This window comes from Scomber scombrus, chromosome 14 (assembly GCF_963691925.1).
Source record: "Scomber scombrus chromosome 14, fScoSco1.1, whole genome shotgun sequence".
Taxonomy (NCBI): Eukaryota; Metazoa; Chordata; class Actinopteri; order Scombriformes; family Scombridae; genus Scomber; species Scomber scombrus.
Window position 1 is genome coordinate 10,891,060 of NC_084983.1, and position 26,694 is coordinate 10,917,753.

Sequence of the window (26,694 nt, forward strand, 5' to 3'; positions counted from 1 at the left end):
CATGCTATGATATTACACACACCATTACTATTGCTAGTGGACCAGTAATGAAGAAGTTTCTGGATTTTTTGCATGTATGTAGCTTCATGTCAGTAATCCAGTGCTTACTCCTCTTTTTGACTGAACCATTCCTTTTCCTTGTACATTCTTCTTCCATGTATACTCTTTTTTGCGAGGTTTCGTAGCTTTGTGACAAAGAATGATGACATACGAAGCCAGTCCGGCAGGAGTATTGTGAGAGCAAGGTCCTGTATGATGACAGGAAAGAGAAGGAGAGACGTTAGGATCCTGCAGTTAAAAAATTGCGAGTCATTGCAATTTAATCACTCTGACCTGCACTGCGTGGGACAGACAGCCGCTGGTGTAGATGGAATGACCAACAGTGTTCAAGGCCTCACGGGCGTACCCTGAAGCACTCTTTACGAAGCAGTTGACCGCCATGTTGAATGTCATGTTGGTGGACACCATGAAGGGGGCCACACACTGGGAGGAAAATTAACAGTTGCACATCATGAAATGTGTATAAGATGGACTTAAAATCAAAGTAATTTTCAGTTTAAGCAAAAACACAAGGTTTTAGTCCAAAGCATCGTGTGATGACGATGCAGCTCAACATGCAGCAGATTAACAAAGAGGAAGATAACCTGATTCTGACTGAGAGCAGCAGGGGACAAAGGTTCATTTTATGAGCTATATGTTTGTCTAACATATAAATACACACAGTTTAAATTAGTCTTTGGCTGTTCTGTGAGTGGAGTGCTGCATACAGAGCAGCTTCAAATGTGGCTTAACTAACTTCAGTACACTCACATTCTGTTTTTGTTTTTATCTTCTTTAGTAAAGGTTTTGGTAAATGAAAACCAGATAAAAAATCTCACACTTACAAAGCTTTTATCTATTATGGTAAATGGACTGCATTGAAATAATGCCTCTCTAGTCTTCTGACCACTGAAAGCGCTTTACACGACATGCCACAATTATCCATTCATACACATTCACACACTGATGGCAGAGGCTGCTATGCAAGGTGCCGACCTTCTGAGTTGCAGCCGCCCCTACAGAGTCCTTAAAGTATTTCTGACTGTAAGTCAGTGATGGAATACCTAACCAACTTACTAACACAAAAAATAATTTCAACCTATTTTCATTCTCTATATGGTTATTAAGTTTAAATCTATTAATGTTTTAAAGTGATCTGCATTATTCTCTCTTCATTCCTGATACTGATGTATTTCTTGAAAACAAGTCCCCTTGCCTTGGAAATAGGTTTCAATAATGTGTTGTTTTTAAGAAAACAAGACTATTATGGTTTAATAATATAGAACATCTCCTTTATAAGAGTTTTTTTTTCATATGTTACATTTTATTAGTCTCGGGTTTCCTTAATTTGTAAAATGAGTCTGAATGTTTATTCTTTAGCGTGTACATTTTCATTTACATGTAACGGTATTCCAGTTAAACCTGTTTTCTTAAAGTAGACAGTTTTTTATGTGTGTGCAAATATATAGCAGTGAGTCCCAGAAGAATCAGCCCTAAAATATGTTGTTCACCAGTAGTTAGTACTTCAGAGTGAATGTGATTTTGCAGTTTTCAGTTCAGTTTTGGACTTCAGTTAATGTCACACACTTTACCTGAACAGTAATTCCCTTTGACTTGTACTCAGCAGACAGACACTGAGAGAAATATGTTACAAAAATCTGAAATAAAAAAGAAAGTCAAAGTCACAAAACAAGCACACTGACAGGTGAGTGATGTGCACTAATCAGTGAATGCCTGAGTGTGATCCAAATTAACATGATATGCATGAAATCAACAGAATATTTGGATGATGAAGTACCTTGGTGGCACAATAGAGGGACAACAAAGGCTGTGGACGTTTTCCCACTAGAGAGGAAACATTGATGATCAGCCCTTTCCCTCTGGAGAGGAAATGAGAGATAAACATCGATAAATGTATCTTTTATCTTATTATGTCATATCCACTGTTAATTTCTGGATGTCTTTGAAAGTACCTTTCAACCATGCCTGGAAGAACCAATCTTGTAATCTGAGTAAAAAACACAATATAAATCATCATCATTATTTTGTTTTTTATACTGTACAGCTATATTCAATTACAAAAAACATTGAAAAACTTGCACACACAGTATATACTCATCCACTTTACCTGAGGGACAGACAGCACGTTACAGTTGATAACCTGAGTGATTTTCTTGTCGGAATAAACACAAAAAGGAAACTGTAGGTGAGCGACAAATAAACACGTCCTTTCTTAAGACTGACATCCAGTCCATTGTCAATAAAATGCAAAACTTACCTGTTCAGCATCTGGTGTTTCCAGGAAATAGGCGAAATGTTCAGAATAGGTCATTCCCACATTATTAACTAGGTTAGAAAGACACAAAGAAGAAACTTAATTATTAAACATGTTTTCTTATTATGATGAATCTATTCTCTGTGGAGCTGCAGATGGAAGAGTCTGTGAAAGAATAGTTTGGCACTTTGGAAAATACACTTCTCTTCATTTTTGCAAAGATTTAGATGAGAAGATTGATAGTGCTCTAATATTAGTAAAGTAGATATAAAACTCCAGCCTACAGTCAGTTAGCTTAGTTTAGCACAAAGACCAGAAACAGGAGGTAATGTGTAGCTCTGCCCAAAGATAACAAAATCTGCCCAGCAGCACCCCTGAAGCTCACTAATAAACAAATGATGTCTTATTTAATCAGTACAAAAATCTGAACTGTACAAAAGATGTCATGGTTTTGCCAGGTATTATATTTTTGACCATGCTTTGGCCTGATGCAGTGACTTGCTGGAGTCTTGCTGTAACTGGGAGGTTGCCAGGCAATAGGAAGCAAATCGAGGAATTTGCTGTGCCCAGCAGAGACATTTTCACAGACATAATACCACAGACTTTTTGCCGTTCACTTTGGAATTGGTTATCTTTGGACAGAGCAAGACCAGCTGTCGCCTTCTGTTTCTGGTGTTAATGTTAAGCTAGGCTTATCGCCTCCCTCATGCTAGCTTCTTAGTTAGCGTACAGACACGAGAGTGGTATCAAACTGCTCATCTAACTGTCTGCAAGACAGTGAGTGAGCATATTTTCCAATATATCAACTATTCCTTCAACCAGAAAGTGCTGATAACTGTTAGGTCATGCTGTCTAAAGCAACTGTGTACTACATTGAAGCTCTCTTGTAAGACTAGACTATCAACTGTTTTCCTCCAATTTTTCTAATCTTTTAACATATTTGAATAACTTCTCATGTGTTTCCTCTGTCCTATGATTAGTTGTCCCATTACCCAGAATTCCAATCTCCAGGCCCCTTAGTCCCTTGGCTATGACATGGTAGATACTGTGGCCGTCCATGAAGTCCACTTGGATGGTCCGAGTCCTTCGTCCATACTGATGCTCTAGAGGAAAAATATTATTTCTGTTTTAGAGTTGCACATAAGTTTATTTGAACACCAATATTTTCATTTGACTCACCTATCTCTTTGGCCACCATTTGAAGCTTGTCATAAGATCTGCTTACCAAAACAACATCCAGGCCTCTTCGTGCCAGCTGGAAAGAAAGATGAAAAAAAAAACAAGTTTGGTCGGCCTCTTAATAAACAATAAAGCTCTGAACTGATTACATCTTAAACACTCAAATCCGAAACAGTTTAAAAATATGGACCAAATGACCCAAATTTGCGAATTTGGTCCAAAAACAGAGATACATTGTTTTAGAGGTAAGTTGGACACTTACCTCTATCGCATAAGCTTTACCAATTCCAGATGTGGCACCAGTGACAACTGCACACAGGAGAAAGCACAGACATGTTACAAAAATCACATTTTCTGTTGTTTTAGAACAATTAAAATCTATGTCCATTTGTTTGAAATGGTGCTCAAGCAATGATGAGAAAATCTTAATCTGTAGCCTGATCTGAAAGACTATGTAAAAGGTTGAAAGTTAAATATTACACCTGCCATTAGAAGAGGGGTTATGTTTGGTTTCTCAGCTAAAGTAACAAACCATTGGCAGCTTGTCTGAATCTCATGGTCAGTTTATTTATTTTTTCCTCTTGTGTTGAAACATTACCACGATCACGCCGACAAACTCCTACACTGCAGTTCGATAATGGCAAAAATACTGCACACAATTATACATTTCAAACTATAGAAAGATGCAGAGTAGAGAGGAAAAGTAAGAGGACGAGGAGGAAAATGCAGAAGACAGGTAACCTCCCATTTTGCTTAGCCAAAAAAAACCACTGCACGTTGTGTGGATCTGATCCTGGTCATACAGAAACCCAAGACAAGAGGCACCGTTTATTTTCTTCTTCTTATGTGTGCACTATTTGGACACAAAATTCCCAATGTTTTTTTTCATCAGGAAATGTGTAACAAATGACAAAATCTGCACAACCTTAGAATTAGATAATTTACTTTAAATTAAAACTGAAGTTGCTTAAATGTTTGCAGGCAATAAGGCGGAAATGTCCCATCTAGTTGGAATGTGAGCATCTTATCAAGTCCCTTATCGAACAGGCAACACAGAGAGGAAGCTTGCAGTGTGCTGCTGATGGGAGTTAATGTTGCAAGAAAGTACACATATTCCCACAACCTCAGCTTCATGCACTCTGTGTTATTCTCACTTTAACTATAAGCGTTAATATGAATTTCATCATCCACCTGTGGCTGTACAGCATGGTTTCATTTGCAATAGTTTTTACACACACACACACACACACACACACACACACACACACACACACACACACACACACACACACACACACACACACACACACACACACACGCACACAGATTCACAGATTCACAGGTTAGGTCACAGTGTCCAAGTACTAAACAGCTTAAATCTGACACAGTTAACATCTTTGATTTGCAATAAAAAACAACCCGAAAGAGACTTGTTCTTTGACTTTACCTGCCCATTGTCCATATGTCCTTAAATTCACTTGCCAAAACTTTGATAAAACAAACTCTCTTATTCCACACCAACTCTTCCAAGCCAGTTTCAGCAGGTGAAAAACAACAGTTAATCCCCCAACTATGGCCAATCCGTTAGTGAATGACATTTTGCAGCAGAGCCTCTGCCTGACCAGGATTCCGTTGTAACACGAGCACAAGCTTTAAAAGGTGGTCAATCCAAATTTTATATTAGAGGCAATGAGAACTTTTTTTTAATCTGCTGTCCTCCTCCCATATTGCTCCACCCCTCACTGTGTGCTGCTATCATGAGGGTGAGCTTGTCAGACAACAAACCCCAGGACCCACATAATGCACTTGAACCCTACAGACTCCCTGCTGACTGAACTGAAGCTGTTTCAGCTTTTAAATCTCTATTCAATTATAAAGTTATGCTTTATCATTTTCTGTCCAAACATTGTGCAGAGGGCATTTCACAATAAGTAACAAATGTTAAACATTTATCAAAAAATCCAAAAACAAAAAAAAACATAATGAAGGCTGCTGACCGAAAAAAGAGGAAAAAGTGTGTTTAAAGTATATTAAAAAAATTATCTGAAGCTAATATGAGGCCTCAGTCATTTAAATGTGTCAAATCAAATAAATCTTTCAAGTCAAGTCAATATTTCAAGTCAAGACACAAAGAAGGAATATTTTACAAAAAAGACTACTGTGAAAGATATACAATTGATGTGCCTAATTCAGACGGCTGAAGCCTCATATGAAGACTCTGGATATTACATCAATTACACTCAAAGTGCATTTGGAGGGGATCTTGCTCTTGTTCAACAGCCAGTATGAACAGGAGGAATGATTATGGCAAAACTAGTATAAATATTTATATGGGTACCTGTTGTTTTAAGACAGACCCAAACAATCCTACCTACCTACCCTTTAAAACAAGAAATTTGCCTTATAGGGGTAGTCCAGTGATTTAGTATTAGGTTAGGAAACTCACAAGAGACAGAATTAGAGAGTTGAAAACCCTTACCGTTAGTCCCTAATTTAGGTCAAACTCTAAAAACACTAGATCCTACAATTCCTATGATGCAACTCAAATGTATCTGTCTTTTGCTAAACCCTTCCTGCCTGATCGAATCTTATGTTTTTCAAACTCTGTGCCCCCAGATTGAACTGTACACTTTCTGTTATAGATCTGTGGTCTTGTCTCCAAGCCCAAGTTGAGATAACCCTGATGACATCACCGTGACATCATCATGATGTGTAAAATTGTCCCTTTAATACACTGTGGGACGTAGCATGGGGTCACAACAGCGCATTCAGTATAATAACCTCTCCTCATTACGTGGGTAGGGCTTTCATCTAATCACAAAAGCCTGAAACAAAACTGAGACTCCTCCAGAGTCTAAGAGATAAGAACAAGAACGTAGTAGATGGACGTGTCACACTTTTTCTGACAGCTGATAAACCTTCGCAACAGTTACAATCTGAAGAAACAGTCCTACCCATTTATGTAAGATCAGCGTCTGTACATTGATAAACTGAAAATGCTTGTGATTAAATGTCTGAAAGATAATCATTCTGATAGTCCAGAAATTCCAATTGTACAGTACATACATACACGGTCCTATGATCCAAATGATGAGAAAAGGCTTGTTATCATTTAAAAACAAACCCTTTACTGTATTTCTCAGATAAACTGCTCAGTCACTGTGGTTCAGAGTATAAGGAAGCTTTATTTGAGCTTCAATCACATATTTGGTAAAAATACTGTTCTACCACTGCAGTTGAACTTTACTTTGAAGTTAAAATGTTATGTTATTTCATGGTGATGAACACTGGACACTGCTGAGTGAATAAAATGAGAGTTGAGACGTTTGTTTGTATATTTACACAGAAGTAAATTGGAGCATATAATGTTTAGATGAATAATGAGAGCTGTGTCAAGCTGGGGTGAAAATGTACAACACATATACACAATGGCTTCTCATTTTTCTACACAGAGCTATCCTTTTATTCTTGTTCAGTCTTAAGTGAGCCTGTTTTTACTACACAATACTTTAGTTGTTACAAGAAATTATGATATTTAAAGGCAGTATTTTAATAGGAGTGGCTAAGGGAGAATTGTCCATCAACTGTGTTTTTCTGATACAAATATGACAAAGAAACATTAATTTTTTTTCTCCTTTCTCAGCTAGCCTACAATATACTCCAACACCTCAGAATGCCCATAGTGAAGCCTTTGTATAAGAGTACCTACAACAACTTAACCCCCTGAGACCCAAGCTTTTGTTTGTTCTGCATTTTTGATTTCTCTTAGATATTTGGGATTAGTGGGACCTGATAAATTAGGTTTGTTACTATTGCTAAAATTGGTCAAATGTGTACAACATATCAAACTAAAAATGTTATTAAGCATAAATAAATAAGTTTCAACCATAACATTTGATGAGGTTTTGTACCTGGTCCACTTTTGACTGGTGAGCGGCTATTGATTGACTTTTCCCCCCCTGATTTTTACACTGTAATGTGCATTTAATACCACTAGGTGGCACAAAACAGCACGTATGAATGAGGACAACAGGTCAAAGTTCAGCAGAATGGAGTATAAGGTCCAGCAATGTCCCTATATGAGGACACAGGGTTGCAGGAGGTCAAGAAAAATGTTGTTCAACCTTGATGCCAAATGTCAGCAAGTTCCTTTACTTAAATTACACTGACAAAAGAGATTTACTTAGAAGTGGATGAGGATGTTTTACCCAATAATAATCTACAGCAAGCTGTTTTTCAATTTAATTGTTTAGGAACCTCTTTAATTGACATATCAGTTTTAGGAGTCTACTATGAACCACCAGAGGGTGCTGCAGTGTCCTAACAGGGCACAGCTGGACCTCAGTTTCACCTGGTAATTTGATTTGAATGGGTCTGCATGAGATAAATATTTTTTAGTTCATCCATATTTCAATATCAAAAGGTTGAGGGAGAAATGAAGGAAAGATGTATTGCAACGGTAAGTTGAACATGGATAAAACAAAAATAGAACACAACTTGACTTCTAAGATACCATGAAGTTAAAGTTCAGTGTGGACTGTGTGGTGGAGTTAAGGCGTTATAAGAACCGAGGAGTCACAGCAGTCGGGGATGTCTTACTGTGGGATTTCTTCCTTAAGTGAGTAAAGTCTGTCAGAGAGCCAGGGTTGAATAGGTTGGTGATATGTTAGTGACCCATCTGTTTTATCTATTTCTTTCTTCAGTAACTGTCTGTGATATCGATATCTGTCTGTATGATGGTATTACTGTTATTTCTTCAGTCATGTTGTTCGTCTGGGAAGTCAATGTACAGGAAATCCTTGTCAGTCCTTGTTCTCTTTTGAATTATTTCAACAGTTTGATTTCTTGTTTTTGGTTGACACTTTATGGATCTCTGTTTTGCATCATTTGTCTTTTCCTAAATTATTTAGGGTCAGCATGCAGTCACCAAACATTCCTGTGTCTAAGACTAGTATCAGGAATTTCCTATTACCTAACACAAATTGAATAAACACACTCAGCACTTTTCAGTGAAGCCGCCCTACTTTCTTACAGCCCTGACGCTGTGATCCTGGAAAGACTGACATGACGTCACCACCTGAGGAGGACATATTAAGTCCCTCTATCGTTCCACGTACAACGGATTAATACACTTTGGCAAACAGAAGAAACAGATTTCAAAGAGAGATGTAATAATAAATCGACAAATCACACCGTCATGTGACCATTCAAGTTTTAAAAAAGAACAAATTTGAGGCCTAATCTTCTTTCAATGGCCTGAATTATTTTACTAAATAAAACACAGCCATATTTAAACAAACTCTGAATACAGCTTTATGTTTAGGCTACATATGAATAACCATAATGAGCAAATTACAGGTCAAAAGTGCTGATATCCTGCTGTCAGTATCGTGCAGTGTTGCTATTGCTGCAGTAGGTCAAGCTGGGGCTGACCTTGCTTTGAAGTGATCTCTGGCACTGTTAGCCATGTCTCTAAGAGGCTTGCATGCAGCAGATCAGTTAAGCACAGCCTCACCTGACTAATCTGATTACTTTAACAAAGTTGCCATCAATGCACAAGACAGGACAAACAAGAACAAACACATTCTCACACTTCCATAAGTAGGAGAACGTCTTCATAGTCAAAAATCCCAGCAGAAGTAATTGAAGCTGTATAACTGTGAGCATCTTTCTTCTTTTCACAATTTGGAGTTTCCTTTCCATCCAAAAGGCTTCAATTCCAGCTGCAGTGCTTCAATGTACTGTGCATGCTGCCAGGTCAAAAGAGCAACAGAAGATTTTCAGTAGATTACTTCAAGATATTTTCAGCCTTCAGCTGCAGCTCACATACTTTTTGAGCCATATTTAGCACTGTACCCTGTAGGTAAGGTGCTCATGACCTTTGATACCATGTCTAGTGTTGGTACAGGCTTGCCGGCCTGTGCGGTGAAGCCACTGCAGATGATATAGAATGCGGCTGGTGTTCAACCAGCCAAAGAGGGCACACGTCACTCCGCTGCTTATCGAGCTCCACTGGATACCTGTAGCTGCTCACATCAAGTTCAAGTCTCTTATGCTTGCCTACAGAGTGATTGTTGGGAATGCTCCCACCTACTTAAATGCTCTTGTAAGAGCACATGTTACCCCTCGGATGCTGCATTCATCAAATGAGCGTCGCCTGGCTCTGCCGGCCGTACAACCACGGCAATCCAGGTTATTCTCATTTGCAGTTCCACGTTGGTGGTACGAGCTGCCAAAAACCACCAGAGCAGGGGCCTCCCTCTCTGTCTTTAAGAAGCACTTGAAGACCCAGCTCTTCAGAGAGTACCTTCTCTCTTAACTTACAATTACTTAGCACTCTTAACTTACAACTACTTAGCACTTCTTAGCAGTATTTATTTATTGTTACACTAATGTCTCTGTTGCAATGTAGCTTGAATGTTATTCTCCCTTGTAAGTCGCTTTGGATAAAAGTGTCTGCTAAATGATTACATGTAAATGTAAATGTAAATACTCAAACCTCTGGATGGGCAGGAGGCTACTAAAATGTTGGTAGGGGCATGAAGCCTGAGGTAATCTGAGTTTATATTAAAAATAAAAAAAGTAATTCAATTATATTAAATGTGGTTTCACAAGATTGACAACAAAGCTATGAAGCTGTATTTTCAGATATTTTATCAGGGGTGACTTTTGGGCATTTTTCTATGTTTTAGTGCACATGTAAAACACTTTGAACCCTCCTTGTGTATAAATGTGTTGTAGAAATGAACTTGCCTTGCCTATTGAAAGAAAGAAATAATTTTACAGCTCAAATGAGAGTCAGTTTATTTAAATTGTCCTCTTGTGTTTACCATGATCATGCTGACATTTATCTACCAAACTCCTACACTGCAGTTTATATAATGGCAAAAATACTGCACACAATTATACATTTCAAACTATACAAAGATGCATAGTAATGTGGGGAGAGTTTGGGGAGAGTGTGTGGGGAGAGTTTTAGCCCTGTTCAATTTCAGTTAGCATCTTTAGCTACTGTAGTGAGACAGGGGAACGCAGAGAGCATGAGTGAAGGATTTGAACTGCAGGAGCAGGGTTATATGAGGCTACCAACGTAGGAGTAAAGCCCCAGGTGATTACATGCAATTCTATTATTTAAGATGGCCATTGGTGATGAGTATGCAATTATTTACACTGGAAAGGTTTTCTTTGATCTGCTTTGTACAAGGATACGTATGAAGTAATGTAGTTTTTGCTTCGGGCACATTTATAGCAGAGAGAATTAAAGAAGAACTACCAGTGAGGTAGTCTGGATTGAAGGTGAACCAACCTGTCATGCAAAGACAATGTTTATTGATTTTGATTTGAGTTTTAAAGAAACAGTTTGCTTTAAAGAAAAGTGGGAGTTGATCTTTACGAACAAATGCAATTAAATGCATCATGCCTTCATGTTTTCCTCTGTAGAAGTTTTGGTTACAGTTTTACAGAATGAGCTCTAGGTTTGTTTTCAGTTCTTTTTAAATTGTTTCGCATACTGTGGTGAGGATAAAGAGTCTCTTTTCCTTTACTTTCACCTTCTTTCGCTTCTCCTTCGGCTATCCCCCTCCCACACACACACACACACGCACACACACACACACACACACACACACACACACACACACACACACACACATACATACACAGACACACGCAGACACACACACATACACACACACACACGCACACACGCACACACACACACACACACACACACACACACACACACACACACACACACACACACACACACACACACACACACACATACACACACACACACACACACACTAGTATGGATTAAAAGCTAAAGAAGGCTGAGAAGTCAAAGCTTGCCAGGCCTCTCCACTCTTCCCTTTCTTTTACCTGTGACCTCTCTGCCAATCTGAAGTCTGGAACAGGGCTGCACATCTTTTCACACATTGTCGCTTGTTCTACGGTTTGGGGTAGGTCCCAGTCCAAAACAGATCCAGCAAGGACTAAAGCAATACCAAACTACTGGAAATATGGAGATTTTTATTTTATTTACTGGAATTGGATTCAAAAGGAGATAATGTGATTTTTATTTTGTATTTTTATTTTTTTACTTTTCATGGCATTTGGATTACATATGGTATTTTTTCACAAGAAAGGACCAAAGATAACAGTTCGTGAAGTATACTTCCCTATACTTAATCGACCTGGAATTCAGATGGTGCTATTCAACGTCGAAGGGCAACGCTGACATGGATCCCATGTAGAGAACCTGCTCCAGGTCAGAATTATCTTTAATTAAATCTGTTTTATTGGAATGTTTCACCTTTGATTTACACATATTAAGGTTTTTTTGTTAATGTAAACAATTTATTTATCACACAGTGTGATTGCAGTGTCATTCAGATGTTTTTGCAGCAGAGCTACTCAGTTAAAGATGAGGCTGTTGAAACAACACCGACTGACTAATCTCTTCATAAATTTGTTATAGCATTTTAGAAATTAATCTACACAAGAAATGTTAAAAAAGGGGGTTTAAGGGCTTATCGTCCTTTGTCCTATTTCTTATTTTAGTTGCACTGTAGAACAAGGCTGGAATATTCTAGTCAGTGCTCCTCTTAACCTATTAGCGACTGATAAGCCAATGTCAGTATTAGCCACTTTAGGAGGCTTGGTACTCACTGCTTGCTTGCTGCACTTTAGCTTAAGTGAAAGGTAAGAAATCAGGCTCTGTGGTATTAGCTTTGTGTTACCTTAAAAGTAATATTTCAAACCAAGAAAGCCAAAGGTCCATGTGTATGATTTAACCCAGATCAGACCCCATTCAATTTGATAAATGATATAGACTCTTAAAAAGTATACCAGGAAAAGGATTAAATGACTCATTTTGATAAGAAAAAACAAACAGAAACAATAATTACCAACTTTTCATCCAAATTTGTTTGATTCGGTCATATTTGAAGCCAGGAAATTAATTTTTTTAACTGTCCTAACAAACCAAACCAAATCTATTCTAATCTACTGTCATTTTACCACACATCACTGTGCAAAGCAGAATGACAAACACTATGTGCAACATGTGCAAAATAAATAACACCATATACAAGAAACACTAACATTTATGCAATAAAGTCCCTGAGCCTGCATAGCTAAGTGTTGACTGCAATTTGAAATAGTTAAAACAACAGCAGAGTAAGTATGGAAGTTGTAAAAAAAAGTATACAAAATAATTTAGTTTAGTTTAGTTTAGAATTAGCTGCAAATTAACTTCTTTCATCACTGATAGGTTGGCCTTTTGCTCAGCTACTTTGAACATGGCAGCCATTTTGAAAAAGTGTGCATTAGAACACAGAATGAAGCATCAGCTGTGTTTGTTCATATGTTGTAAAAATTATTTTACAAGCAGCTTTTCAAAAAATAAAATCCTGTAAATGGTTTAGATCATGAAAATGTTGAATCATTAAGTGTGGTAACAGTCAGAAGACTGCAGTCATAGCAGCTAAGTGAGTAATATTTTAAAGGTTTGTTCAGGAGAGAATAGACAATAGTTAAAGCGAATTTACATGCAACCAATGCAACAAATTGTTTTTTTTCAGTTTATTGTATATAATAATGGCTCTGAGATGAGTTAAGGTAATGAAGATTCAGAGAGCCTGACTGTTGTTTCACACACCAAGCTCTATCAAATTACCTTTTGCACTGGAAAAAAGGATCAATAACTGGGATAATCCTTAAATTAATGGCTGAGAAGATTTCAAGAGACTGACTCTACAAGGAAAAAGAGATACATGACCAAGGATAGATATCAAGGCCAGATTTGGCTTCATGTTCCTGACACTTGATTTTAAACTCTGTGACCCGAGCAGAGCCAATCAGCTTCATGCCATTAGTTCTACGATGTACAGCATTGACAATCTGGCACCATGCCCTCGTGAGACAGATGGATGCTGATAAGAGTCAGCATAAGATTCTATTAAATAAAACAGATCAGCAATATGCAAGTTCAGGTCCAGGCTCATTTCCTGGAAGTTGCACAGAACATAGAAAGCAAAAACACTGTGTTATGTTAGGCTGCAACTTTCTAACTCATTTTTCTTATTTTTTGGAGGCAGTGATGACTTGGGGTCGTGTCGTCGTCTGTCCAGTTTTGGACTAGAGGCCCGCTGAGTGCCAAGGGAGACATTCCCATCCATAAAGACACACTCACTGTCACACTAACCACCATTCACTCGTCTTCTGTGACTGCGCATCACAATAGCTGTCGGAGGAAATGGCAAGTCACAGAGACCCTCGCTTTCTGCACAACCTGTCCTACCATCCCCGATGGCAGCATGACTCAATAAAAATAAAGAGGAAAAGACACATGCGGACAGTAGCTGCAAACAGTTGCAGTGAGTATAGTTTATTTGAATCATTATCATCATCATCATCAAGGTCATTATCATCAAAACTAAAGCAGCCATCATCCCCTGTGCAATCCTCCAAGAGCTGGTGGAGGAACTGGCTTCTTCTGCCCTTTTTCATGCTTTCATTTCTGCCCTGTCAAGCCTGGGCAACCACTTTCAAAGTGGCACTGGTTGGACCCTGGACTTGTGACCTCTTATATTCCAAAGCCTTGCCTGACTTGGCAGCCCGTCTTGCCACCAGCCGCATCAATAAGGACCCCTACCTCAACAAAGGCTACTGGTATGACTACACGTTGATCAATGAGGATTGCAAGTCATCCCGTGCCCTTGCTCGCTTTGCTGGACTGGATGGCTATGGTGCTGCTTTCCTGGGCCCAGCCAATCCAGGCTACTGCTCCTCAGCTGCTTTGTATGCAAAAGAGTGGGACCTGGGGATTGCATCCTGGGGTTGCCTCAAACCAGACATGGAAAATGGAGACACATATCCCACCTTCCTGCGCCCGCTGCCACTCTCGTCCAATGTACTTTTCTCTGTGTTGCGCTTCTTTCATTGGGCCCATGTGGCTATAATATCAGAGGAGACAGATTTGTGGGAAGCCACTGGACAGCAGCTGGCCTCGTCACTGAGGGCCCTTGGTCTGCCGATCAATCCTGTGGTCACCATGGAGGGCGATAAGGATGGGCCTCGGAGGGCCTTGACAAAAGTGCGGGAAGCTGACCGGGTCAGAGGTGAGCTGCACATGTATAAGAGTAAAAAACAATTAAGACCACCTTTAATCCACACAAATCATGCAAATAATGAACTTTTAAATGCCTCTCTCCTCTCTTTTCAGTGATCATTATGTGCATGCCCTCTGTCCTAATTGGTGGCCAAGCCCAGTACCAACTTCTGACCACAGCCTTGGCCATGCGTATGATCGACCGTGGCTATGTGTTCATCCCCTATGACACCCTGCTCTACGCACTACCCTACACCAATGCGTCCTACTATTTGCTAGGCAATGACACAAAACTACGGAAAGCCTATGATGGGGTTCTCACCATCACTATGGACTCGGGAGAACGCAATTTCCATGAGGCCTTCAAACATGCCCAGAACAGCTATGAAATCCGCAGCAGCACCCCACCAGAGCAGGTGAGACTCTCTGTTGTGTATTATAATAATTAAACACTGACATAAAAAATCTGGACAGAGCAATACCTGACAACCAAATATATATATGAAATTAATTGCAACATTCTTAAAAATTTAACATATTTGAATCAAAACCATTGTTTTGTAGAATAAATTTACACACCTCTGTATTGTCCTGTCACATCAGCACATCAGCAATCACCACTGTCTCCTCTGCTAGGTTTCCCCATTCTTTGGTACCATCTACAACATGATGTACTACATAGCTATGGCTGTTGAGCAGGTCCGCGCCAAAAAAGGCCGCTGGGTGACAGGTGAGATCCTGGGCGAAAGCGAGGGCGGCTTTGAATATGCAGGCTTCAATCAGCCCTTGTGGGCTGGTAGGAATGGTGAAGGCATGCAGGCCCGCTATGTAGTGCTGGACTATAGTGGCATAGGCAACACTCTCTACTCCACCCACGCTCTGGAAGCTCAAAATACAGATGGCAAGACCGGGAGTTTGAAATACCTTGGACGGTCAATCCATTTTGCAGGAAGTACGCCCTACAGAGACTCAGGTTGCTGGTTTAGTCCATATTTTGCCTGCACTGGAGGTGAGTGCCCTCATAGTGTCATCACAAGATATAAATATAAGTTGACGTGGTGTATGTTGCTGAACTCTGTGCATTCAAACCTCTGTTCTTCTCTTCCTAAAGGACTGGATTCAGTCACTCACTTCTTCCTTTTTCTGGGGTTCGTTTTTTTGTTTGGATGTGGAATAATCTTCTTTCTTCAATTCAAGTATGTACCGCCGAATGTCAACCAGTGATATCTCATTCAGTGTAGTTTTGTGTGCTTTTTTAGAAAATATAATAATTGTCTTTGTTGTGTTTTTTTTGTCTGTTCAGAAAAACCGGCAGAGTTGGGTTCAGCTTCGGGGGTGTTGGAGGTGGTGGTGGATCAACAAAGGTAGTCCTGACCCTGGATGACCTGGTCTTCATCAACACTCAAGTCAGCAAACGGGTCAGTTCTGTGCTGTACTCAGCTGTGCTTTGCTTCTTTCTGTGGTGCAAATATGTGATGTATGAAAGTTGTTTACCTGTAAAAGATGATCTGCTCTAAGCTGAGCCTGTCCCCTCTGAACTGTGTGTGTGAGCAGAAGCTCAATGACGAAAGCATTATGAAAAGCCAGCTGGATATGAAGACGCCTCAACACTCTGTGTCTGGTCGAAGCTACTTGGCCTCCACACCAGACAGCTCGAATGTTGCTGTGTTTGAGGTGAGACAAGTCGTGATAGATTCAATAAGCTCATGTTTAGCATTATGGAGCTTATTCCTGTGGCTGTTTTTGGAAGAATTTTCACAAAGACTGTGTTGTTTTGTGTACATCCCAGGGTGACTGGGTTTGGTTGAAGAAAACCCCCAGTGGAGTATCAAGTGTCAACAGCAGCACTGAATTTGTCTTTGTCAAGGTCAGTGAATGTGTGAGTGGATGAGATGGAAGCTTTACTGAATTTCTGTTGATTGTCTTGGCCAATTGCATGCCACTCATTATTAGAACAAGTGACTTTCCATTGTAGCCAGAAGCCGGTTCTGTGATTATGCAGTGATTTACTGTAAAGCTCAAATTTGTAAATCCTCTGGACAAGAGGATATAATTGGTCATCTGAAGTTCAATCTGAAGAAACAAACAACTGATGCCATGACCCTGGCCTTTAAAAAAAATCATCATCAAGCCCCTTGAAACATGATTCGATCCAAGGAACAAACTTGACAGTCCACAGGTTTGATGTTTCCATTGTCTTCCTCTCAGCTCAGAGACATGAGGCATGAAAACCTCAATCTGTTCCTGGGACTGTTCTACGATTCTGGGATCTTTGGCATTGTGACAGAACATTGCTCCAGGGGCAGCTTGGAGAACTTGCTCAGCAATGAGGAAGTGCGTCTTGACTGGATGTTCAAGTCTTCCCTGTTAATGGATCTGATCCGGGTAAGAGAGACAAAATCACCTACTCATGTTTCATTTCCCACCTCAGCATGTCTTTTTATCACTCAAACATTTTGTTCCAAACATTATCAGGGGATGAAGTACCTGCACAACCGTGGCATTGTGCATGGACGGCTCAAATCCCGCAACTGTGTGGTAGACGGGCGCTTTGTGTTGAAGGTGACAGATTATGGGTTCAATGAAATTTTGACTTCCCAAAGCATGGACACTGATGATGACAAGCCAGAGAGTGAGTTCATGTGCATCCTCAGACCAGTTATTTAGTGAGTTTGCTTGTGCATATCAATTTTCTTTTTTTATTTATAATTTTTTTTTGTTTATTGTTCATCTTTTGTCAATAAAAAATAGATCTGCTCTGGACGGCTCCTGAGTTGCTGCGAAGCTCTAGTTTGAGAAAAAAGGGCACTTTCCCGGGAGATGTCTACAGCTTCTCCATTATTGCACAAGAGATCATTTCCCGCTCTGCACCTTTCTGCATGCTGGACATGCCTCCCAAGGGTAAGTGATATGGCGTTCGTAAACCTATAGGATGACAATATGAAACAATTACTGTATACACAATACTGTTCATACTGAGTGGGAAAGAAGAATTGTTCCTGAAAATGTTAATCGACGAAACTGAGTGCAAATTCTGTTTTTGTGCATTTCTGTGTGTGCCTGTCTGTGTGTTGCACTTGTTTTTACAGAAATTATCAGCAAAGTGAAAGAGCCTCCTCCTTTGTGCCGGCCTGTCGTGTCACTGGAAGAGGCTCCGGTGGAAGTGATACAGGTTATGAAACAGGCCTGGAGTGAAGAGCCAGGGAAGAGGCTGACCTTTGAGGAGATCTTCAAACAGGTGAACACATTGAAAACATGTGTTGATCCGAGTATTCCTATATGTTGCTCTGTGCAAAAACTGGAGATCACACCAATGTTCCCTCCCTCTTTGTGACAGTTCAAGGGCATCAACAAGGGAAAGAAAACCAACATAATCGACTCCATGCTGCGCATGTTGGAGCAGTACTCCTCTAATTTGGAGGATCTGATTAGAGAGAGGACGGAGGAGCTGGAGGTGGAGAGACAGAAGACTGACACTCTGGTGGCTCAGATGTTGCCCAGGTAAGCCTTTAACTGCTTTCATTAACATGTGAAAGACATGCTAAAACTGTGATGTCATGCTCAAAGTCAACAGCACAGCTAAAGAGGTTGATGAGAAACAACCTTTGGAGGTCTGTAGAGCATGAGCACCATTACAATAGTAATGTTATATTTAAGCGATCAAGTTAAGGGAAGTCGAGGTCATAGATCAGAGAGAGAGACAGCATCCCTGGTATGGATTCAGTTCAGCAGGGTGGCTGCTCCCTGACAGACAGTAGTGATCCGAAGTCTTTGTAGGGATGTAACAATTCTCAGGTGCTGTGGAGTTAAGGCCAGCTGTGCAAAATATGACTAAATCAAAACCACAGAAAAAAGTAGATTATTATTGAAATGTAGCCATCATTAAAACCACCGGAAAAATCTATGTATTTTCTTTTACTTCTTTCTTTCTTTCAACATATCTTTACTCCAAATTGTCTGCTGAAATATGGCGTCGTTCTGCTGCATTCAACAACTGCGGGAATGTAATATGGATGTTACCAGATTAAATCAAGCAGCCAAACACCAGTGAAACCCTGTAATCTGTAGATTTTTCTGGCTCATAACAGTTATTCTTTGTTTTTCACACATAACACAAAATAATGACATTTACTGTCCTTAAGTGGTGTTTAATCTCAAACATTCAGAATCAATGGTATCCTGCCATTATATTTTATACTGTCACAGTATGTTTACTTTGCAATTTGTTTTGAAAAAAAAGGAATCAATAAGAGGTTAGTATGTCATCAGGACTGCGAAAAACAGATTGTTCCATAGAACATGATGTAAAATAGATCAGCCACTTTAGTTTTGTTTCCTTTTGCAATGTGTAGTGCAACTAAGCACCAAAAAATCCTTCTTAACAAACTCAATTGTGCATTTCATTGCATTGAAATTGGCCTAATGATGTCTTAGTGAATCTTTATTAAATTAGATCAAATAAAAATCAGATCAGTGTAAGAAGGAATCAGTCACATCATGATGTTGCTGCACTGAGTTCACATATTAAAGGCTACGTATCTATGCATCTCAGTCATGTTTTTATAGATGCTACTTTACCTATATGCAGTGATCAGTACTGATAGTTTGAGAGGAAAGCCTGAAGTCATTAGATTTATGATGTTTGAAATGGACAGATTGTCTTTTAATGTCTGTGTGGGCTAAAAAGTGAAATCCATGAAAGTGTAAAATTACTTTCAGCAGTTTCACGCTCTTATGACAAAAATATTTCTGTGTACCTCAGAGTGTCCTCCACTCATCATCTTCCTCTTTCAGGTCTGTGGCCCAGGCGCTGAAGACAGGGAAGCCTGTGAAACCCGAGCATTTCAGCGAAGTCACCCTGTACTTCAGTGACATTGTGGGCTTCACCACAATCTCAGCTCTTAGCGAGCCCATCGAGGTGGTCGACTTACTCAATGACCTCTACTCACTCTTTGATGCTATCATTGGGTTGCACGATGTGTACAAGGTGAGTACTAGGAGGTCTTTTGTCAATCTGTGCACATTATGCATTATGAATACTTAGCTTTTGTATTTTCACTTTAAACCCTTTTTATTTTGGTGTTTCTGATATTGGTGGTATCTTCAAATTTCTTTCAATATTTTAAACGTAATGACAGGAAGAACAGATTTTTTGCAGGACATATCAGTTTTGTTGTAATCCAAACCATAAACACATTTATAAAATGATTCTATTTTTAATATATTTAGGTGAACTCTTAAATAATTTCTTTTTGGTTTGGTTTTATGGCCTCATTAAAAGTTTTGTCTTTTTTTCTTATTTCATGTCAAAATTTCCAATAAAAATGTGATCTAGAATTCAATGTATTGTTATTATATATATATATATATATATATATATATATATATATATATATATATATATATATATATATTGAAAAACTGTTGCAGTTGTTCCTGAATCTGATCTGAAGCTACTCATTGTTGTGTCTACTATTTATTTAGGGGAAATCTTTATTAATATTATAACTTTTACAGGGAGGGCAATTGAGAACAAGCTCTCTTCTATATGAATGGCCTATAAGAACAATAGAAGCAATACAATTGCATATAAAAATTATAAAAGGGCACAAAACAGCTTAAAAAGAGATAAAAATTAATTTGATGATCAACAGTATTTAAAGCCTCAGATAAATCAGTAAAATGGGCAACACAATCCTGCTTGTTATCTAATGCACTAATAATATCATTCAAGACTTCCAGTGCAGCCGTCACAGTACTAATCTCAGCTCTAAATCCTGATTGATACAATTTTAAAATGGAGCATTGAAATAAAAATGTTCTCACCTGATCATTTACCAGCTTCTCTAACACTTTAGTACTTTAGCTAGACATGGTAGTTTAGAGGTTGGACAATAATTTAGCTCATTGGACTTGCTCCCTTTATGCAAAGGTAGGATGTGGGCTGTCTTTCAAAGGTCAGGGATGCTTACTGTTTCAACAGTCAGATTAAAAGTATAAATTAAGCAATCAGCTAAAAATAGAGCTGCTTATAATAAAAGCCTTGGCTGTAACTGATTAGCCCCAGTGGATTTTTTGGATCAATAAACAAAGAGCATTAAACACTTCAAGATTCGTAAAAGGCTTCAATGAAAAGCTCTGAGTGCCTAATTTTCCCAGTAGGTGAACTGATCCAAGACAGTGGGAGGAAACCCAGCATTTTCAAATAAATAACCTGATGAAATACAATGTTGATTGAATTTATCACATATTTTCTTTCCAACTGAGATAGTGGTGATACACTGAACAATTTTATTGGGTAAGGATGAAGAAGATTTATGTAATAATTATTTGACCGTTTTCCAAAAGTGTGCTGGGTTTCCTTTACTTTCAGATAGTGCAGAGACATAACATGATCATTTGGCAGTGAAACACCTATTACATTGTTTAAGAAAAATATTACCCATCAGAGGATGATTTAGTTGTTGACGCTTTGCACAAGGCAGCATCCCTTTCATGAAATATTGAAGCAATTTCTGAACAAAAATAGTTCCTGGTGCATACTTGTCTTCAATGGAATTAAATGTTTTTATAAAATAGTCTAAGGCCAAGTCTGGATCAGGAATTTCCATGGTAAACCTAATATCACTGTAGTACTAATCAAACAGAAATACATACTCAGAAAAGTGTTAAAAATTCATTTTTAACAGTGATATTTGGTTTGGATCCTTGTAATTTTGTGTCACCGATGCCTGCTATTGGGCAGTGGAAAAAACACTAGATGTATAATGTTGAGGTCTGTTGGTTAAAATAATATCTAGATGTGTTGCCTTTTCTGCATTTTTGGATCTGGCCAAGTACGGGAAGAAATAAGCTGTGTGAGATTTAATTAATTGTAGAGAATTTTTAAATGATCAGTGTTAGTTAACCAGTTAATGTTCATATCAGCCAGGACCTTCTGGTGGTGGCCAGTACTTTCAAAATTTGCAGTGTTTTTTGCAAAACCCATTAAATGTCTGTCTTGTTCCCTCGGCAAGTCTAACAGCAGTTGGTATGTCTCTAACTCTTATTTCTATGGTAGGTTGAAACTATCGGGGATGCTTACATGGTAGCTTCAGGAGTTCCCAACAGGAACGGCAACCGTCATGCAGCTGAGATGGCTAACATGTCTCTTGACATCCTCCATTGCATTGGGACCTTCAGGATGAGGCATATGCCTGACATAAAAGTCAGGATACGTATTGGCCTGCACTCTGGTGAGGAATATTTGCATCCTTTCTGTGCTTTGGTAAAATATGTTCAAGTAATTACCTTTGGTATGCATGTTAGCATTGATCAAAACTGTATTTCAGATTGTCTAAAAGTTAAATTGTCGTACAGAAGTAAGAATTCAGCAACCCAAGCCGCTCAGGCAAGGAGGTATTTTTACCTCCTTTATCCTCGTCTGAAACTTATTCCTGGAAGAGTGAAACACTATCCACTTAGTGCTGTCATCCAATTAACACACTGCATACTTTGGATTTCTAACTCTATTCTATGAATTTATGGTAGCACACAGAGGTGACAGTGTACAGCTTTAATGTCACATATTGAGAAAAGAATGATATCTTTTTTTGAATAAATTGCTAAGATAGACACCAAGAGTCTTCCTGATAGAGTGGGATCAAAAACTGTATGTGTGTGTGTGTGTGTGTGTGTGTGTGTGTGTGTGTGTGTGTGTGTGCGTGCATTTTTATACTATGTTTGCAGGCCCAGTTGTAGCAGGAGTAGTGGGCCTTACAATGCCTCGGTACTGTCTGTTTGGAGACACAGTGAACACAGCATCTCGCATGGAGTCCACATCATTGAGTGAGTGTTTCATATATTACTATATAGACTATATACATTCTTCTTCCTGTTTTTTTTTTTTTTTAATTGACAGAGCCGTAAAAAGGACAGGTGTTCCACAGTTGTACAAGTGCATGTTGCTTGAGGCTAAAGAGGGCTTTAAGAGAGCAGTCTGTACTAATCCTTTAAGACTATCAGCAGAATTAGAGGCCAATTTGAAGTTTCGATGTAAATGTCGTCAGTGACACAGTTGCCTTGGCTACCCTCTGCGTAATGTACAAACTAAGTATTAACTCCTTAAAATACACTTTTTTCATGTTCAGTGAATCTCAATAAAACATTTAATGGATCACTCAGAGGATCATATTTTAATACACATAGTATAGCCAGGTGCACTTTCAGGTGAGTCTTATTATATTTAAACTAACAATTATACATATATTCATGAGTCTGCGTGTTTGCTATTAGGAGCAAAGAAATAATGGGTTGTCAACTGCCACCAAGTGGCTCAATAAAGACATGACAGCCTGACAGTGTTAATATCTCATATACAATCATTTTAAAACTTCAGAGAGTTCAGAGGCCAGTGCTGATTTGACATGTCTGCCTGATGTTAAGGTAGTTTAAGTTTGCAAATGCAAATGTTCAGGATGTCTCTGTGTTTGCTGTCACAGTTTACAGAATCCATGTCAACGGGAGAACAGTTGAAATCCTCAAAAGCTTGGAAATGGGATACAAAATTGACTGCAGAGGTCTGACAGAGCTAAAGGTACACAAAAATGTTTATAATACCCACTGAAGATTTGCATATCTGGCCTGGTAATAGTGTCTCATGAATGCTATGCTTCCAGGGAAAAGGGGTTGAAAACACGTTCTGGTTGGTTGGGAAGGAGGATTTCACCAAACCTCTGCCCATTCCACCAGACACTCTAGGGTAAGACCATAGTTTAGTTTACTTCTCCACAAACACATAGATGTGATTTGCATAATTTTATCTTCACAGCACATTTGTATTGTATAATTCTAGATTAATGCAGAACAACTTGATGTAATCAAAGAACTAATTTGTATGAATGGGGTGACTGCTGTTTGTGCTGGTTACAATACATACAAAGCTGTATTTTCATTTACAGGGGAACCAATCATGGTATTGGTGTAGATGAGATACCGGTGGACAGAAGACAAAAATTCCTGGAACGACAGAAGAAGATGGGCTAGCCGGATTTTGTTGATTGATCCAAAAAAATTGATTTGAAGTGATATATTCTCGAACAACTTTCAGTGAATTAATACATAGGAGATGGGTGAAGTGGAACATGCAGCAATTTTAAATTATCAGCCACTACCTTCTGTAATTTGTCCTATACTCAAAATGAAATCCTGCACCTGTGACATGGCCATTCACACTTTTTGGATTTGCCAAAATCACTCTCAATACTAACGTATTCTTTCTTGGAGAATATTGCTTGTTATAATAAACTCGGGCCCCAACATGTAAAAATGAGCCAAAAAAGTGGCAGCTCCATATTACATTTGTTCAACAGTGGATTGTATAATGAAAATAGAGTCATAATACATAATAGCACAACATGTAAACCAATGTTAAATTACAGGTCTAAAATGTGTTAGTTTAAAGGACAGAAATCGCCAACAAGAGAGGATTGTGTCTACAAAAATGGATCACTGTCTCATGTGTAATACTTCACGTTATGTATTTGTGCTGATCTCTGTACTCTGTATAGATTTTTTCATGAACACCCAAAGGGTGGAAGCTATTACTGCTTGACTATTCATTTTCATATGATAGAGTCTGTGTTGGACTCACTTTAGAGGCATTAGCCTTTAAAAACTACACAGAATTAATACATTTTCACAGTAATTTTAGCTGAAAAGCACTGGATAGACAAATAAGATTTGAGAGCTCAGGTCAGCGATAGCTTTGATTTTGGTTTTGTAGCAGCATTACTGGGATTATTCACACATTTCATGAATGAAACCATATTGTACCAAAATGGTCAAACAAAGCAACTGATTGTTTATTTAATACTAGACTCCATTATTAATATAAATGAAAAACTAAACAATATATTTGCGACTATTGGATTATTTTCTATTATATAACACCATTCAAGATTTTATTCCATTATTATAATGATCTTATTTGAGTTGATTTGACTGATAGATACTTATCAGCTCCATCAAATGTATCTACAGTAAATGTTTATCTAAAATAAAATGTGCTTTAAAAGCTAGTACATATCAACCATGAAACATATGCAATGCCGTAAAACACGTTTTTTTTTTAATGAGCCTCATGTCAACAAACACTGATATTAGTTAAAAGATTCACTTCTAATGTGCATCTACAGTATGTTTCTCTCGCACTAATGATGTTAAGATACAACCGTATGTATTGTTTTTTTAATGATGTGTGTATTGCTTTTAACATTATACTGTCATTTTCTACCAAAACATACAGTAGAAGGCATACATGCAAAACAAAATCCAAACTATTGCTCACTAACAACAATACAGTTTGACTGTAGTTTCATGTACTTGTAGCCTATTACTGAAATGTGCTGCATGCATGGCTGAATGTACAGCATACTGTGTGTTCAACAGGGTCTTAATAGGGTAGCAATAGGAAGACCTAATTTCTACAAAATACAGTGGATCTGCTCTGCACTGATACGCAGAATGTCTGAGTCAATTGACTGAAACAATCATCTCCAATAATGTGCTTCAGCAGATTGAGCCTTTTCATGTGCATCGCCATCTTCCAGAGGAAAATGTCTGTCTGTGTCTGAGTCTTTTTTCAGCCATTATATTCTGTTTGGGCTCTCCGGGACCCCAAACTGTGGCTGTATGTGAAGGTCCTCTGAGAACAAGTCCCTCTCCCATGCCCACCCCCAGGGGACTCTAGTTGAATTTTACAGAACATATGTGGGGGGGGCATGCATGAAAAAGGGAGGACAGAGTCTTCTGAGTCACTTATCTTTGGCCTGGGGATGTGTACATACTGTAAATTTGTACATAGTTAGTTTGTCTTTGAATCCTGCAGGGTTAGGGACTTTTTTAGTGGAGCTTTTTTTGTCCTACTTGGGTTCCCTAAACCCCTGACACAGAGCTCTCAGCAAAACATATGGGTTTAATCACAGTGCATTCAAAAAGCAAGCAATCACATTGTTCACTTACTCTCTGTTGGCTTGCTAATTGTGAATTGTAGCTCTGATATTGAGGCAACGATAGGCAGACAATGTCAAGATATGACAAAAGTTTCAGGCTGCAGATGTGTATTTTCTTTTGGAGCTCACTGCTGACCACTTCTAACACACGCCGACTTGTCACAGTAGCTCAGCGTATAGATAAAGGACGGACATCTGACGGCTTGATTATCAGGTTGCTTGTGGTGTAGTCTTTCACATCATTAAGTGTTTACAACTGTCTCTTCAAGCATGATTAAACCCCCCAAGGAAGCAGAAACGCAGGATTCTGAGTCAAGATGAAGAACATGGGGGGAAGCTGTCTGAATCCTTCTCTCTGATGGGTATCTAAAGAACAAAAATGAGTTATCTTATTACGTATAGGTAGGACCTTCCCTTTCTAGACTTTTAATCAATTTGCCAAATAGGTAGATCTTATCAAAATTAAATGAACGGTGTTGTTCATTTTGAAAGTGATCTCAATGTGTGTCTGTAAATAAATGATGGTTTTAGTGAAGGCTGTGTTTTCATATGTTTGTCTTATTGTCTGTTTTGGGGTTGATATATGATCTATTTTCCCAAACAATACCATAATAATATGTTAAATTATGATTTCCAACAAGAGGACTAATACATCATAAACTCAATAAAGGGTGGTAAATAAATAAATATTGATAAATGACATATCAGCTATTTATAGCTCAATTACTCTAATTAATGGCTTTTAGCAATCAAATCTGATTGAATCCATTTGAATAGAATAAGATTTAGGTTTTAAAATAGCAGAGTTGAAAATGGGCTCTCAATTATAAAGAAAAGACAGTAAAGCAATGAAAGTCTTACCTCATCATTTCACCATGAATCCCTAAGGAAGTTAGTTATTCTAACAAGCTTTGGGCTGGTGTGACTCTGCTTTATTCTGTAGTGAAACAATCCAATGAAAGTGCAAGGATGGCTTTACATAATGCAACTCCTGTGCAATATGCTGCATGTAGTCAAAAAAATTAAGTGTTTATGTCACAGACTTCAATTGAACAATGTAAATTATTCAATTTGTGATGTTTTTCAAGTGGATTTCC

The 26,694-nt window shown here is 38.6% G+C and overlaps 2 protein-coding genes across 2 annotated transcripts; one reads left to right on the forward strand and one right to left on the reverse strand.

The window, feature by feature from the left end:
* Positions 1 to 104: 104 nt before the first annotated feature.
* hsd20b2 (hydroxysteroid (20-beta) dehydrogenase 2) lies at positions 105 to 5,091 on the reverse strand. The gene is made up of 11 exons (XM_062433648.1): positions 4,941 to 5,091; positions 3,756 to 3,802; positions 3,494 to 3,569; positions 3,307 to 3,417; positions 2,318 to 2,385; positions 2,168 to 2,212; positions 2,013 to 2,047; positions 1,838 to 1,919; positions 1,632 to 1,697; positions 334 to 483; positions 105 to 248 (listed from the first exon to the last, which is right to left on the reverse strand). Exons 1-11 carry the CDS (start codon positions 5,089 to 5,091, stop codon positions 105 to 107), a joined length of 975 nt encoding a protein of 324 aa, XP_062289632.1.
* Positions 5,092 to 13,751: 8,660 nt separating this feature from the next.
* gucy2d (guanylate cyclase 2D, retinal) lies at positions 13,752 to 23,630 on the forward strand. Its single transcript, XM_062432946.1, has 18 exons — positions 13,752 to 14,616; positions 14,721 to 15,022; positions 15,243 to 15,615; positions 15,718 to 15,802; positions 15,910 to 16,024; positions 16,161 to 16,280; positions 16,396 to 16,473; positions 16,815 to 16,991; positions 17,082 to 17,238; positions 17,358 to 17,507; positions 17,696 to 17,844; positions 17,944 to 18,107; positions 19,401 to 19,593; positions 21,667 to 21,841; positions 22,335 to 22,433; positions 23,087 to 23,181; positions 23,264 to 23,346; positions 23,546 to 23,630. Exons 1-18 carry the CDS (start codon positions 13,752 to 13,754, stop codon positions 23,628 to 23,630), a joined length of 3,465 nt encoding a protein of 1,154 aa, XP_062288930.1.
* Positions 23,631 to 26,694: the final 3,064 nt, after the last annotated feature.